This window comes from Protopterus annectens, chromosome 8.part0, assembly GCF_019279795.1.
Source record: "Protopterus annectens isolate FY-2018-M chromosome 8.part0, PAN1.0, whole genome shotgun sequence".
In the NCBI taxonomy this organism is placed as follows: Eukaryota; Metazoa; Chordata; order Ceratodontiformes; family Protopteridae; genus Protopterus; species Protopterus annectens.
The window spans coordinates 1,826,740,192-1,826,757,272 of NC_056741.1; the positions used below are offsets into that span (position 1 = coordinate 1,826,740,192).

Genomic DNA, 17,081 nt, shown 5'->3' on the forward strand with positions numbered 1-17,081 from the left:
ATGAAAGGATATTGGGAAATAACATGGTACACACTTAAGCACCACCATACATTTGACAGAGGCATTTAAATGAACAAACAAAATGTAAAAAAGTTAGGCCCCCATTGAAATCTGTCTACTTGTGCATTTGCATCTTCCTGTCCTCTGTATCTTGCCTTCTATGTATCACATCTTCTCTTATATGCATCCATAGTCCTAACTTTTACATTATTAATTCCAGCCACCCTTCCAGTAAGGTAGCTTACTTACCTGGTTAATTGATAAATTAATCACTAAGTATTTACCAGCATGAAACTTCATTTTCTCTCTAATTATTCAACTTATGCCCTGGTATTCTTCATATGGATCACTGCTGCAATAGCCTAAGCTAACGATGTAACAGCTAACCAGCTTCCAAAGCTTTCTGGGCACCTTCCATGTGCCCATACTATTAGTCAGCTCAAGCTAAGCAGACTGAAAGTCAGGTTTGGGACCTAGCCCTTCAGAGCTTTCCTGCTGCTAAAAATATGCCCCTCTGTGGGCTTTCAAGGATCGACTTTCGGAGAATACTGTTCCATTGCTGGGCAAGTTCCCTTTACAGGAAAAGTTTCACTTTACTTTTTGACAGAAAACTTACTTCATCTGTAAAACATAATTCTTTAAGCTAGGAAAGAGAATCTTTAATGACTGTTATGCGACTTTTGCACAGTTTTAAATGGGAGTATTAGTTTTGTGGTAGAAAGTTGTTAAAACTAACTTCAAGCTATTTTCTGTTGTAAAAAATGTGTTGTTTTACTTTTGGTGGCTATTGTAGGAGTTTAAAGTTCTTTTTACTATTTCATAGTGGGGGCAGTTACTTTATTTACGACTGACCTCTTTTACAGCCTATTTCTGCCAGCCTTCCCCTGAAATCAGGTGCTTTTTTTATCCTACTGGTTCCTCTGTCCTTCCTTCTTCAAGGCTGAAAAGAAAAAAAAAACTGTCAAAAAGCTTCTGCCATCATAGCTGGCTGCTAAAGTGCCTCAGCTACAGGTAGTGTAGCTCTGCTGTGGCTAAAACTTGTTCGTTGGACTGCTCATCTATTTCTTTGGGTTCTGGTGGTGTAGTCCATACAGCCACCATGGCCAGGGGGTTAGACACATCCTCTGCAGCTGTTGGAGTACCCTTGGCAGACAAAGGAGAGACTTTTGTTGGCCCTAGGAGAAGGGACAGAGAAGGCTCTTCTGCCTAGCCAGAAAGCTGTGCCCATTCTTAGGAGTGTTTTTGCTGGCAACATTGGGTCTGTTTCTACAGAAATGCCCATCTAAAAGAAACAAACTTAAACATATGTCTTATGCTGTCTCAGTTACTCTGGACACAAGTAATTTATTGGGCTTAACTCAGGGCTTGGTGCAAACTCTTGACTCTTCCTGTATGTCAGTTTCATATAAATTAATGAATGTCCTCTTACCACTATTGCTTTTGACTTGTGCTTGTTAGGGGTCAAAGTTTGTCAATACAGCACAGTGGACAGTGGTGGTAGTTGTGGTACGGTCTCAGATGGACAATGGGCATGGAGGTTGGAAGTACATTGCATAAATGTTAATAAAGACGAAGATTAAACAATAATCAGCAGTCATCTATTTTGCCTTTTCCAGAAGCCCTATACAGAAGACACAGCATCCTACTTGAATGGAAAATGGAGTGAATTCTTTGAAAGAACTGGAATCAGGTAGGAAATTCTGCAGCTTGCCAAACCATTTCATATGAAGGTATACATACCATATGTATATTTAACATCCCTTATGAGAATTGCTTTAAAGGATAATTGTAATAAACGTATTGATAGGGTGACAACCCACAATGAACATTAACAACAATACCAGGTCAGTATTTATACCCCAGTATTAACTGTCCATCCATAGTTAGAACAGAGACGAGTTGCATGTGAAACTGGCTTGCAGAATGTAACCTTGAAATTGTTTTTCTGATGTTATAAATTAAAGAACTAGATCACAACATCAAGAGGGCTTCCCTTCTGGAAAGAGTAAGTATTGGGTGGGTGTTGAGAGAGAGAGAGAGAGGGATTTCAGAATGTGCATCTAGAAAGAAGTACCCTGCTAAGTAAGGGAAAGTGAAAAAAAAAAAAAACTTATAACCAAATGAACTGGACTCTGCCAACCCACTAGGATACACAGGACACTTTAATCTTAAAAAAACAAATATGAATTTTAATGTAACAAGTTGAGCGCTTTCGTGCTTGATAAGACTTTGGTCTGGTACTTCAGTTCTGATAATCTACACATATTTAAAAGTATACCAGTCATCAATAAGTTACATTCAATTAAACATTTAAAAGTACATAGACATATATTGTAAAAAACTTTCAGTGTAAAGCATTAATTAAAAACTAGTCATTCAAGAGAATATGTTATACAGTATAGTGCAAAAATGCAAAGTCTGTACAAAATTTATATGAGATTTACACAACGATTTTCCAAATTGTCATAGTTTAGCTTGCTTTATATTTAATGCTGGGAATAAAGAAATCATTTCATTAAGCCCTGGCAGTTCACTAGCATTCAATCAAAACTGCCAAAGCAATTCCCTGTTTTCAAGGGTGTTCTCCGAGCTACCACTCCTAACATCTTTCTGAATCACATCCAAAATAGAAAACATGAATTTATTAAAGCCTTCACAAAAAGTGGTGTGCTTGAAAGGATATTGTTAATATTTTTGTTTTTTAGCATAAAGATTTTCATTTATCTAAATACGCAGGGACCTTTTTCTCTTCCCTACATAAAAACTTTTAAATTTCAAGCACAATGCCACATAAACTATTCCTTTAATTTGTCAATTGCCATTTAAAAAAAAAACATGTGTAGTAATTGTGAATAATGTATAACAATTTTAGGTTCTGTGCAGATGAGAAATTCATATTTGTTTTATATGTTTTTAGTGGAGTTGTTTTATGGTTATGGTGGCCCATGTGGATTAATGGAGTGCAGTTCTTTTGATTATTGTTTTTTTTTTTTTTTTCTGTACTTTGGGCTGCATTTTTCCTTGGAAGTAAAAAAAAAAAAAACAACTTGCCAATCAGATGCTGCCAGGCAACCATCTGAATGTACACAAGAGACTTGACTTTTATTAATGACTGATCTGCCAACTGCATGTATGCACTGAGAAACTGGGCACATCACTTTCTTACATACGTTGTCTTTAATAGTAGTTTTTTTTTTCTTGACTGTCTCCATCCCCATTTAGAACATTTTAGCTAATGTTTTTCTGGTTTGGTTTCATCCACCTTCCTTCTGTTCTTCATCTTTCCTATACTCCGTTTAATTGCATCACACTCTCTATCACCTCACTGCCTTCTGCATCTCATCTCCCTTGTTTCTGGTTTCTTTAATCACCTCTTTCCCTTTTTCTGGTTTCCTGTAACATGCTTTACTCCTGCTCTGATTCCCTACAGACCCACCTTTCCCCTTCTTCAGTGCCCTGTATCACATATTTTCATTGATTTAGTTCACAGCATTATGACCTTTCCTGCTGTGGTTTCCTGCATTACTCCTTTTCCCACATGTGGTTCTGTGCTCCATGTATTTTCCTTGTTTTCATTCTTCACAGTATACCTTTCCCTAACTCCATTCCCCTGCATCATACATTTCTATTGTTGTGGTTCCTGCTATTACAGCTGCTTTGGTTTCCTGTGTCATGCTTTTCCCCTACTCCACTTCTCAGGATTCCATATTGGTTCTAGTCTTATTCCCCCTCCTTTACACATTGCTAGAACTAGCTAATCACCTTACATTCACTCAACTTCAAATTGCCCATAAAACAAAACACAAATCACAGATGCCTTCTGTACAAAACATTCTAAAGCACTACGCCCCACCACATTGACTTCACTCAGGTAATCGGAGCCTACTAATAACTTCAAAATCCCGTAATACAGCTGGAGATGCATTATACTCATCCTATGTCACCAGACAATGGAACTTTCTTCCTGTCCCACTAAAACAGTACAGCTGTGCATCTAGCTTTAAGCACAACCTAAAACAGCACCTAGATTCCTCCTGGCTGTGTTCTTGTTTGCACCCTGATTGACACTCTGATCTCTATAGACTATGACCAATCACTAACTTTCCAGCTCCCCTACCTTATCCTGTAAATGTAAATAAATCCTAGGTGTATTATTACAACTGTATACAGCTTTTCATAGTTCTTTTGTAAATTCAGTTCGTATATTGCTGTATATATAAATGTAACCTGTTTATTATTTAACACTCCTACAGATATCAAATTGTGTTAACCTCTGTCTTGATTCCATAACTCACTGGATGATTCTAAAACCTCATTTCTACTGTTAAGAAACTGATTATTTTTTCCTCTGTAAATTCTTTGTATTGTTTTTTTTTTTTTTTAACTCTAATGGAGTTTATCTCCCCGGCCTTCACTGAAAATGAGTGCCCAGTCGGACCATCCCAGTAAACAAAAGGCAGTAAATAAGTAAATAAATTAACCCTACTTAAGTTTCCTGCATTGCATGTTTTACTTTCTCTAGTTTCCTGTCTTCCAGCTTTGTATCACAGATTCCCCTGCTTTCTGGTTCCCTGTATCTTTCCGACTCTGTAACGTCCTGTATAATGTTGTGCCCTGCCAGATGGATGTTAACCAAGTACTCAGTCAATTGCATTTCTTAGCTTTGTTTCTTCGTATAGACCTCTACAGATCACCTCTGGACCAACAGTGATTAACCAGATGTACCAGAAGCATAAACTACAAACCTCAGCACCGTTTGATGGCTCTTGGTATACTTCCCATGAGTGTGTAGTTCTTTTTATTTATCTATGTCTCTCCAGTTTAGCTTATTTATTAACTTAAACAGAGAGGATGTGTGGGAGACAGAGGTAGTAATATTTTTGAATTACTCTGTTGCTGAAATGTTTTCATTACATAGTTTATAAAAGACACTGAACATACTCTTCAAACTTTGTTTTACTTGCTTAACTATTTAATGGACTGATTAAATAAGATAATACTAAAGGGCCTTAGGCAACCAGAGCTACTAGAGTATAATTAGTTAAAAAGAAAAACATCTGAGCTGTAATACAGAACATTTAATGCAAAAAATGTACAGTAATGCATAGTATCTTCCAGGGAAGATTTATTCTATGTACTCACAGTACATGTATTTATGGAGTTTTGTCTATCTCAGACTCCTATCATGTGCTGAAAGTTAATCTGTATATTTACCCTTGCAGCCATGCGTTAATAATGTCTAACAGCTTTCTTTGTAAAGTTTGGATACTATGTGCAAAAATTAAGCTGTTATATTACCTGCATTATGTTCACAGGAATATGTCAAACTGAAAATTTTTTATTGTATAGGATTCTAAGATACAATACATATGACTATTGATGTTTAAATCAGGTACTGGTTATTTCACACTTTTTTTCTACTTGACAGTATGTCTCATTTGTCTCTGTGTCTGTGTTACCTGACAGATCTGGTGACATCTGGGGATCCGGCGTTCCAGAGAGTGACCAATGTCTGCTCAGTGCCCAGCTTTTCCCTGTATTCCATGCATCTGAGCCGGTGGCATTAGAAGATGTGTTATGGTTCCTGGGTTCAGAGGTCTTCACAAGGCAAGACCACTTGCAAAAGTGGAATTCATCTTGGCGAATGTCTCTGAGGCAGATGCTAGGCTGTCTGGACCAGGAAGCACTGCTCGAATCACGGAGGGAGATATTTTTCAGCAGAGCACAACGCAAAGCAAGGGAAATCCTCCTAGAAAGGAAGGATGACAGCCTTTTACCACTGATCCGAGCAGCTGTTAATGAGGGGTATGAACAGCAGTTGCTAGATACAATAGACCATGGTAAGAATTCTACACATTTTTGAGACAGCATGCTAAACAAGGAATACTAGCCTTCATAGCATGGGTCATCCCCAATTAGTTGTACTGTTTAATGTGAGTCATAAACACAGCAGTATAATTTATTTATTCTTTTCCATTATTTTAAATAAAAAGTATTAAAAGTTATTCTCATAATAAACACATTAAGAGGAAGTCTATTAGTTCCACCATAAGAAGCAAACAAATTACATAATAATGGCTGTGAGATGATAAACTGCTAGAAGAGTGTGTATTAGTGAACATGAGTCCCTGTTTATGCTATTTTTGTTGTCATTTGTTTTATGCATATTTACTGCATTTTTTTTTCAGATAAACAGTTGTGTAGGTCATGTCTTTTATAAGAGTATTGCAGCTGAATAATTAAAATGATAGCACAATAACTGTCATAAAGCCAGGAAGATAGATTTAAGGACAAGTCTACGGTAGTTGTGGTCCACCAACATAACATTTCAAATGCCTTTAACTCTTTTTGGCACCTCCGCCACTAATAGCAAACAGTCAGGATATCCACTTATTGTTAATTCATTTTCATTAGTTCCTCAGTTATTTGCCTGAAGATGGCCAGGCCCCAGATGTAGTTACACCATAAGTCTAAGGATTTTAATGCCCTAACCACCGTTCCCTGGGCACATAAGAGGTAGCATAACTGAAAGTAAATAATTTAGAATCCTCCCCTTTCTGTCTGTCCTTATAAAAAAGTAATCATTTTCTCATACCTCCCACACTACCTAATTTACTAATTATTATTTCTGGCATTATGTCACAATATGAAAAAAAATGGTGATAACCAAAGGCATCCAGAGTAAAGAGTTTTGCTCTAAAGTGATGACTGATGTGTTAACCAAGCACTTCTATCCCATTAACTTGTTCCATTTATTGCTGAGATTAGTATAGCCTGTTAATCTACGTACAGAAGACATCCAATAATGATGCACTAATCTGCTCAAGTCATATACCTATCACTTAACCTAAGTATCTGTTCAAATCATATACCTATCACTTAACCTAAGTGCCCATAAGGAACATCTTAGGTGGATTAAAAGGGGTGTCTGCACTTTTTGTAGGGTAAGATCACCTTACACTTTTCCCTTACTAAATTTAACTTTCTCTGAGGCAACAGCTTCTTACAGTTGGTTGCATAACCACATAATATAATAGATTGCAGTCAGTTAGCTGAAATGTTCCAGTTTTGGCAATTCTGTTTTGATGTAATTGCCCAGACTATATGAATACATCATCATTCAGTAAAGCGGCCTTCAAGTTTTCTGTTGCTCACATATTCTGTCCATGTTCTTCTAAAAGTTTATTTCGTAATCATAAGCCATTGTAGAATAGCTGTATGAAAAAAGGCTGAGCATGTTCTGAAGCTGTCTCTTCCTATCTACTCATATGACAACAAAATCTCTCACTTTAGCTTATAGTTGACCCTACCAAAAATATAGTAACTGTTATATGAATCCATTGTTTCCAAAAGGATTAAGCTCAAAATTTGCGGGAAAATATTCTTGCAAAATAAGTTTGTTTTATAAAACAAAAATTGTTTCTTACAGTATGGATAACATGCTTCATACTCACCTCAAGCTATTTACCTCTAATGCAAAAGTGTAGCTAGTTATTTTTCTGTCCAGTACCATACCTTGATCTTGCATGTCTCTGCAAAAACAGCTCTTTGCTGAACTTGAAAAGCAAACAAAAAAAAAAAGTCTCTTTTCTTCTTTTAAATTGTAGCAAACTACTTGCTACATTTGTAACAAGCAGTTGCTACAGTTTATAACAATAACAGAGCACTACAGTGCTTAGGCTGAGTACAAAAAAATATATATTTTTAAAGTGTAACAAACTGCTTGCTACATTTGTAGCAAGCAGTTGCCACAGTTTATATCATACATGGAGCACTTCAGCACTCAGTTTTGACTGAAAGTACGGGAATTTATTTCTAGATGCCAGTATACAGTAAAGAACAATCCCCCCTAATATTTATCATCTGGGTTGGCTGTCCACCTTCAAAAAACACAAAGGGCCAGCAAAGGCAGTTCCAATAGCTTTATTGGCAAACAAAATGGTGCATGAAATACACCAAAATAGATCCCAAGTCCTCAGACTAGTTTTGGTCAATACCTTCTTCAGTGAGGAACAACAGTAAAAACCATTCACCAGTGAAAATGCAGGATATATATAGGATGCAATAGCCAATAAAAAACGTGGTATCTTCCAGACAATGCATAGATGTAAGGAGGTATATTACTACAATGGTGCTTGTAAACAGCATGTATATCAAAATTTGACCTATACATAATAAATAAATGATGACATATAAAGAATAATCATAAGAAATAGGTACTGTAAGAAGATGATGTATACCAAATACCGAACACAACATCTCCAATACAAAAAAATGGACATAGTCAGCAATCTATCACAATTGTGATAGATGTATTGTGTATAATGCAATACTAATCTATAAAAGAATGTGCTAGACTATGCAATGTTAATCCCTTGTTGTACATATAAAAACTATATGTAAATCACTATATTTGTTTATAAATGGTCATTGAGTCCTGGTGGGAATAAAGCCCCTAAGTGTACTATCCAGTATTTTTCTTTGTGGCTGAGAATACTCTGCCAACCAAGCTGATTATGTCTGTTTCCCTGAATCTTATCAATAATCATGAACATAAATTTGGCTGATTTATGTTTAATAGAATGTTGGTATAGAGCATTGGTGGGTTTGTGGTTACGAATATCACTTCGATGTTCACCTATTCTAATTCTCAAAGAACGTGAAGTTTTGCCAACATAGAAAGCTTGACAATGGCATGTGGCCAAATAAATGACCCAACTTGATGAGCAATTACCAAAAACACGAGCATCAAATACCTTGCTTGTATTAGCACTTGTAAATTGTTTGAGCTTATTGACTTGGCCACAAGAGGTACAGTGGCCGCAGGGGAAAGTTCCCAACAATTCATCCCCTGAAATGGTAAGTTGTCTATAGTTAGCACCCCCACTGTCCTGATGTTTATAATGAGAAAATAATGTGCCCAAAGTTTTGCCTCTCCGATAAGAAATGGAACATTGATTGCCCAATATATGACGAAGATGATCATTAGCTAGCAGAATATTCCAATTGTTGTTAAGTGTGTTCCTGACCAGTTGGTGATTTTTTCCAAAAGTGGTGATGAATCTAATATTCTCATCTTGTGTGCGATCTTTCTTCACTTTATATTGTAACAATTCATGTCTGTCTTGTTGGTCCGTCCAGATCCTGGCTGTTAGTATATCGAGACTCGAATAGCCTCTATCTAAAAATCTCATGTTTAGATCTTGTTTAGCCTCCTCATAATCCACTTTTGAAGAGTTAATGCGTTTAATACGTAAATATTGAGATTTGGGAATATTGCAGATGGTGTGGCGTGGATGCATGCTAGAAGAATGGAGTAACAAATTAAATTGTGGGTATTTTCTATGTATCTTAGTATTTAAGGTGTTGTCTTGATTACGATATATAGTAACATCCAAAAAGTCAATGACCGACCTATGGTATGTTATAGAAAATTCAATACCCCATATGTTGTTGTTCAGATGTTCCACGAATTCCAGCAAATAATCAACATCAGCACGCCACACCATCCAGCAATCATCAAGATAACGCCTCCAAATGTCCATCTCAACTAAGTAAATGTTGTGTAAGGGATTGTAAATCAGACACTCTTCCAAATAAGCCATAAATAAGTCGGCGTATATTGGGGCAAAGGAGGCTCCCATGGCTGTGCCTCTCAATTGCCAATAACAATCATCTTGAAAGTAAAAGACATTTTTGTTGAGAACGTGCTCAGACATACATATTAATAAAGTGTTAAATCCTGGTGGGTATAATTCAGCTTTTTTAAGCCAGAAATCCAGGGCCTGAAGACCAGCCCAATGTGGTATACTGGTATACAGAGATTTTACATCTAAGGTGCACATAAGCCAATCTGGATCCAGTTGAGTGTCAGCAATGATGTTAAGAAATTCAGTTGTATCCTGTATGCGAGCTCTGACCAAAGTCAACAGTGGCTTCAGATATTGCGTTAAAAATGCAGATAAAGGTTCCGTTAGTGACCCGTGGCCAGGCACAATTGGCCTGCCTGGAGGGTGAGTGATAGATTTATGAATTTTGGGCAACAAATATAAAATCTGTTTGTGAGGGTCACTGACCTGTAAATGTTGAACCGTCTTTTGTGTAATAATCCCTTCCTGCAATGCCTCATTAAGAAACTGGTCAATATCCTGTTTGAATCTGTTAGTTGGATCTATCCCCATATGCATATAACAATTGGAATCCGACAGTTGTGTGAGGCCCTCCTGTACATAATAATCTGTGTTTAGAATAACCACAGCTCCTCCTTTGTCAGCTTGAAGAATGACAATTTTGTGGTTCAATCTAAGTTCAGAAAGTGCCTGTTTCTCCTGAGGAGTGATATTATCAGGGGCTATGTTAGTGTCATAATGGGGAAAATGTAGGTCCTTGAGTACGGCTTGCTGAAAAATGCCCACATGTTTATTCATGGGGGGTTGAATAGTCGATTTCTTAAATATAAAGTCAGTAGATCTTTGAGAGGAGGAGTTATCCTGGTCAGAGAAAAAAATACGTAAATTAAGTTTTCTGCAAAATTCCATAACATCCACAGAAACTGAATAATGGTCAGAGAAAAAGCTAGGGACAAAACCCATTCCTTTATTTAGAATACTATGTTGGCCTTGCGTGAGTACATGATCCGACAGATTCAAAACATTTTCAAAAGGTTAAATTATTGATTCAATAGTGCCTGAACTAATCCTGGCATTGAGTCGGTGCTTATTTCTGTTCTTGTGTTTCCTCCCCCCTCTGGATTTCCTGCCATACCTAAAGGGAACTGAGGTTGACTTTTCTTTTTGAATGGTGAGTGTGTCATCATACCCCCCTCGCTGTCAGTGTAAGATGACTCCTCTCCTGATGTACTGGTATAACTCTGGTCACTGTGTTTTAGAATTGACCTTGGTCTCTTCCTAGACCTACCCCTGATCATACTTGATCCAGTATCTTGGAATCTCACAGTCCTTTGTATTTGAAAGGGCTGACCCCTCTCATAATCCGTCACATCCCTGGTGAATTTTTTTATTTTTCTATCCTTCACCATTTTGTCATAGGTCGTCAATTCCTTGGACAGCCTATCAATACACTGGGGATAGTTGTAATTTAACTTGTATTTTTGGCATTCCACGCTCAGTTCTTTAACTTCAGACACCAAGGAATCTACTGTTCTCTCATAATATGATGTTAAAATTTTAACAAATACCATGGATCCCATTCTTAACGCCTCATCCCATTCATCTGTCAGCCTCTGTTCAGATCTGCCAACAAGAGGGCGAAGCTGGTGTTCTTGGCTGTCCACCTTGCCACACCCTAGCTATGCTTCTACTCTCATGTATCATTGCTCACGCCATATATTATATGTATGTATGCATACATGTATCTATACATATATATATATGTATATATATATATATACATATATACACACACACACACACACACACACACACACACATGCAAATATATGTACACATATATATATATATATATATATATATATATATACATACATATATCTATCTATATATATATATATATATATATATATATATATATGGTTCTAGGTTATAACACCGACAGCACACAACATCGACAAATCGACATCACCGACACCACATTATCGACAGCTCACAAACACGACACCACACACACTCAACACAGCATCCAACAACCAATAAACAAAACAAATTCCCTGACCAAAAACCACACACACAACACAAGCACACCTAAATCCTAACAAACAAACACTAAACCTTGCATACACAACTATCCACTACCCTAACCGAAACCCTAACCCTAAGGTCCGTCACTATCGCACACTAACCTAACCCGCTCCCTGACCCTAACTCACTTAACCCGCCCCTAACCCAAAACATTCACTACTGCACCCTTACCTAACTCGCTCCCTAACCCTAACTCACTTAACCAGCCCCTAACCCAAAACATTCACTACTGCACCCTTACCTAACTCGCGCTCTAACCCTAACTCACTTAACCCACCCCTACCCCTACAGACCGCCAACATCGCACACTTACCTTACTCGCACCCTAACGTCCGTCACTACCGCATACTTACACATCCTTTCCCCATCTCGGTGTTCTCCGCGTCGGTGTTTTCATCCGTCGATCTTCTCGTGTCGGTGATTTCACTGCCGGTCTTCCCATCTGTCGACGTTCTAACCTAGACCCATATATATATATATATATATATATATATATATATATATATATATATATATATATATATATACATATATCTACGGGTCTAATTCACATCATTGAAACCCTAGGTAATCGAATCCTACTACACCCAGACGAAACTAGCAAAACTATACTTACTCTGTCTTTATCAAGACTGCCAGTCATATCAAGGAACTGCACTGACTCCGAGCTGATGGAAGTAGTAAATTTCAGGAAGGAGGTGGAGTTATTGATGTAATAGATAAACTCAGTGAGTTTAGATTTCTCACCTTGCCCAGACTATATGAATACATCATCATCAATAAAGCGAAGGTAGCTGGTCATAAAACTCCGGTATTCACTTTGCAGTACAAATTCCTCCTCCCACTTGCTTAAGGCTACACTGGCCAGGCTAGGGGCCATAGCCGCACCCATGGCTATCTCCCGCTTCTGTTTGTAAGTCTGGCCATTGAAATTGAAAAAAAATTGTAACTCACCACCAAGTTTATTAACTTTCCCAAGCATTCAGTTTGGACTTGTGTAGCATTGTTATTTCTGCTATAAACCTCTGCAGCTGCTTCATTACAGTATATGTGTTGTAACACAGTGTATAGGGCTTCATCGTCAATAGTTACCAAAATGCTTTGTTCAATCACATATACTTCCTTTATTTTTCTTAAAAAAAATCAAGTGACTCTGATATGGATCCTCCACTAGCAATAACAGATCTATAAGGTGGATCTTCTCTATTCTTATGGGGTTTGGGAATCTCAAAAAAGCAAGGTAACTTAGGGTGAGGAGTTTTCAAATTCTCAGAAAATTTTTCACTAATAAGTTCTTCATTAAGCATTGTGGTTAGCTTATTTTTCCATTCTGTATACTCAGTTTTAACCTCCTCAAAGGAATGTTTAGAATAAAACTCAGGTGTATACAAATATTGCTAAGTCAAGATGTACCATGCTGTTAGACTCCTACCCAAGAAGACTGAATACTCTAATTAAATCAAAAGAAGCTTCAACAAAGTATTAGTTTAAGGGTGTGCATACTTATGCAACCAGCATATAGTACTTTTTTTTTTATTTTTTATATTTTTCCCCTAACAGATTTGTTTGTTTTTCAATTTAATTTTACAAGTTATACGTCACATTAAAGGTGGGAAAAGTTTTGAAATGATTTGTTGTGGTCTCATTTTTTATATCACAAAAACCTGGCATTTTAACAGGGTTGTGTACACTTTTTATATCCACTGTATGTATATATACACACATACAGTGTGTGTGTGTGTGTGTGTGTGTGTGTGTGTGTGTATATATATATATATATATATATATATATATATATATATATATATATATATATATATATATATATATATACACACATACAATATGCATAATTTTATATTTATATATATATATATATATATATATATATATATATATATATATATATATATATATATATTGTGTGTATAAATATATATATATATATATATATATATATATATATAAAACATGCAGTATGTGTGGTGTGTGTGTGTGTGTGTGTATATATATATATATATATATATATATATATATATATATATATATATATATATATATATATATATATATATATATACACACACACACACACATGTATATATATATATATATATATATATATATATATATATATATATATATATATATATATGCATACATGCATACACATACATGCACACACAGTAGGTATGTATATATGTAGCAGAAACTTGTTGCATAAAAGTGCCAAACCACAAACCTAGGTTCATAGGTGTGTACTAGGCTAATCGCCCTGGACCCTTTACAAGCCTAGCCCATAGGATTACCCTGGCATCGTGCCACCCAACCTTAGTTCCCAGTGTCTCTGTCAAGTAGAGCCACTGGAGTGATCCCTGGGGTGAATCTTCTATTTCCCATCCACTCATCAAGATTTCTCTTGAAGAAGGTCAGTGAGGTGCTCTATTTGACATGTATGGGAAATCTATTCCATAGCATGGGCAGTCTCTGGGTTATAAACCTGTCCTTCCAGCACATTCTGTTAATTGTGGTAATGAGGTTGAGGTTTCTGGAGCATGTGGTTCGGAGGGATTGGGATTTCTTTAGATGTATCTTTTCTAACAGAGCTGGGTCAGACATGGCTTTGTAAATCCAAGCAGAGATCGCCTCTTAGTAGACAATATGAGACAGAGAATTGCTAGAGTTTTTTTTAGTCTCTCTGTGTAGGACCAAGTGTTTAAGGCCTAGGATCCTCTTTGTGAGGTACTTTTCCAGCCTCTCCAGTTGATGCATGTGTCTAATGATGTACATGCCAAATGGGGATTATACTGGATGATTGGCCTAATGAGGGCAGAGTAGAAGGAGACAATGACCTCTTTCTTCCTGGATGCAAAACCCTTGGTAATGAGATGTGCCACATAGAAGGACTTTCTGACCACAGTGGCAATGTGGTGGTCGAAGGAGAGGTTGCTGTCAACCTGTGTCACCAGATCTCTTATAACGCCTTCAGTGTTCAGTGGGCTCCCATCGATGTGGTAATTAGTGGGAACTTGAGTTTTTCCCAAAGGGGATGGCGACGCATTTTTTTGGCATTAAGCTTAAGGCCATGGTTTTGACACCAGTCATTGGTCTCAGTGAGGCCTTTCTGAAAGATGTCTACATCATTTGGGAAGTTAATAATGGCTCCCAGCCTGCAGTCATCTGCGAACCTGGTCAGCCAGAGTCCGTCCATGTTGGCCTGGACTTCTGAGAAGTAGATGCCAAACAGGAGTGGACCCAGGACCGATCCCTGTGAGACTCCACTCATGACTGCTTGGCAGTCTGACTTGGAGTCCACTACTTTCACACTGTGGGTTCTATCTGTGAGCCAATTTGCAAACCACCTAGTGATATAGGGGTTGATGCCTAGTTTGATGAGTTTATCAATAATTCCTGAGTGGGGAATGGTATCAAAGGCCTTAGACAGATCGAGGTAGGCTGTATGAACTGCCTTGCCCTCATCCACAGCTCTGGTGACCGACTCAAAGAAGTCAACCAGGTTGAGCAGGCATGATCTACCTTTCACAAAACCAAATTAAGTAGGATCTAGAGTTTGGAGATTCCCTATATCCTTGCTAATTAGGTCCATGATGATGTGCTCCATAGCCTTGTATATCAGACTTGTCATGCTAATGGGGCGATAATTCCCAGAGTCTGTAGTAGGAGAGGGATGACTGTAGCAGTGTGCCATTCAGTAGGGACAAAGCCTGAGGTGAGGCTGTGATTGAACAGGGCTCACAGATGTGCTGCCAGTTCACTTTGTAGTTCATGTAGAACACATCCAGGGATATTGTCGGGTCCCATGGAAGCTGTATTCTTGGCCTTGGACAATGCAGCTGTAACCTGTGCTTCAGTAATGCTGGGTGCCTGGCATTCCTCTAGTATTGTAATTGGTCCTTTAGGGGGAGAGAGAGGAGTAAAGTTGGCATGGAATCTGTCAGCCAGTATGTTGGTAATATCTGGTGGCTCAGTATAGGAGGTACCATTGTGCAGTAACTCAGAGCAAACCTGGGTATTGCCATGGAGATTCTTGATATAACTATAGAAGGCTTTGTGGTTGTTTTTAGTGTCTTCCACAATTCTGCCTTCATAGCTGACTTTAGAGGTTTTGATGAGGGATCTCAACTTTTTGTTGAGGCTAATAAGAGAGCTTTTCTAGTCTTGGGACTTCACCTATTTCTGCACTACTTTCTTCCTTCTGTTGTACTGTTTATTAATGGCAGGGGGCCACCAGATTGGCCTCCTTTTTTTGGAGGAGAGTATCTTGGCTCTGTTGGGTATGGCTAGCGCCATGCATTTATGTATGTGTTCGTACAGTGCATTGGTGTATGATTCAGCAGTCATGCATCTATTTTCCATTGACATGGGTGTCGTGAAGTTAGCCACCTCTGGTTTCAGGAGCCCAAAGTCAGCTTTGGAGAAGTTTTTCATTGTGATTACCTTTGCGGGGTGTGTGGGTGACATGTGGATTTCCATGGTGATTAGTTTGTGGTCAGATCTAACTAGGAAGGAATTGACTACTGGTGTAGAGCATTGATTGCCCATGTTAGTAATAACCAGGTCAAGGATGTTGCTTCCTCTAGTGGGGGTAAGAATGAGCTGGTCCAAGCCATTGGAATTGATGAATTCCAGGAAGTGCTGGGCCAGTGTATTGGTGCATGAGTAGTTTTCCCACTTGATGGAGAGGTAGTTGAAGTCACCTAATATGATAGTGTTGGGTTGGACCCTAATAGTTTTCAGGGTACTTAGGAACATGGAGTGATAGTCTTGCGACATGGTTGGGGATTTATAGCAGGCTACGACCCGAATCTCCATCTTATCCAATGTTAGCACGTAAAAACATAGGTAAAAATACATTAATAAAAAAGAAAAACAACCATTTTAAAATGTTTTCCATTTAACTACAACATACATAACATATGTTTTCTTTGCTGCTGTCATCAGTCCAACAGAAAAAAAATGATGAATTCCTGCTGCCCCTTAAACCTCACTCCTCCTCCTAAACATTACTATGCATGTATTTGTCACACAATTTCCATTTATTTCTATATAATTTTCTGCTTTCCTTTTCTTAAGACCCTCTTCCAGTTCTTTTTTCTGTTTTATAATATTGATTACCTCAAATACAGTTGACATAGACTTTGATTTCCATTTTCTAATTTTTTTTTTTTTTGGCAGTCAACAGAATTAAACTTAATAAGGCCTTTCTATGTCTAGGAAATTCAGATCCTTTTTCCAGCTCAAAAGAATAATTTCCTTCCATACAGCAATTTGCTCAACTAGTATTTCTAACAGAGTACTCCGAAGGGAATTTTTAAAATCTGTCAACTCATACATTCCCAAAAT

General features: G+C 37.6%; 1 protein-coding gene across 1 annotated transcript in view; it reads left to right on the forward strand.

The window, feature by feature from the left end:
• The window catches only part of FCSK (fucose kinase), a 1,855,962-nt gene that overhangs the window by 1,537,876 nt on the left and 301,005 nt on the right, over positions 1 to 17,081 (forward strand). Inside the window, exons 13-14 of the mRNA XM_044081314.1 lie at positions 1,617 to 1,690; positions 5,467 to 5,840. Coding sequence (XP_043937249.1) covers positions 1,617 to 1,690; positions 5,467 to 5,840 — 448 coding nt within the window. The remainder of the gene's footprint in view (positions 1 to 1,616; positions 1,691 to 5,466; positions 5,841 to 17,081) is intronic.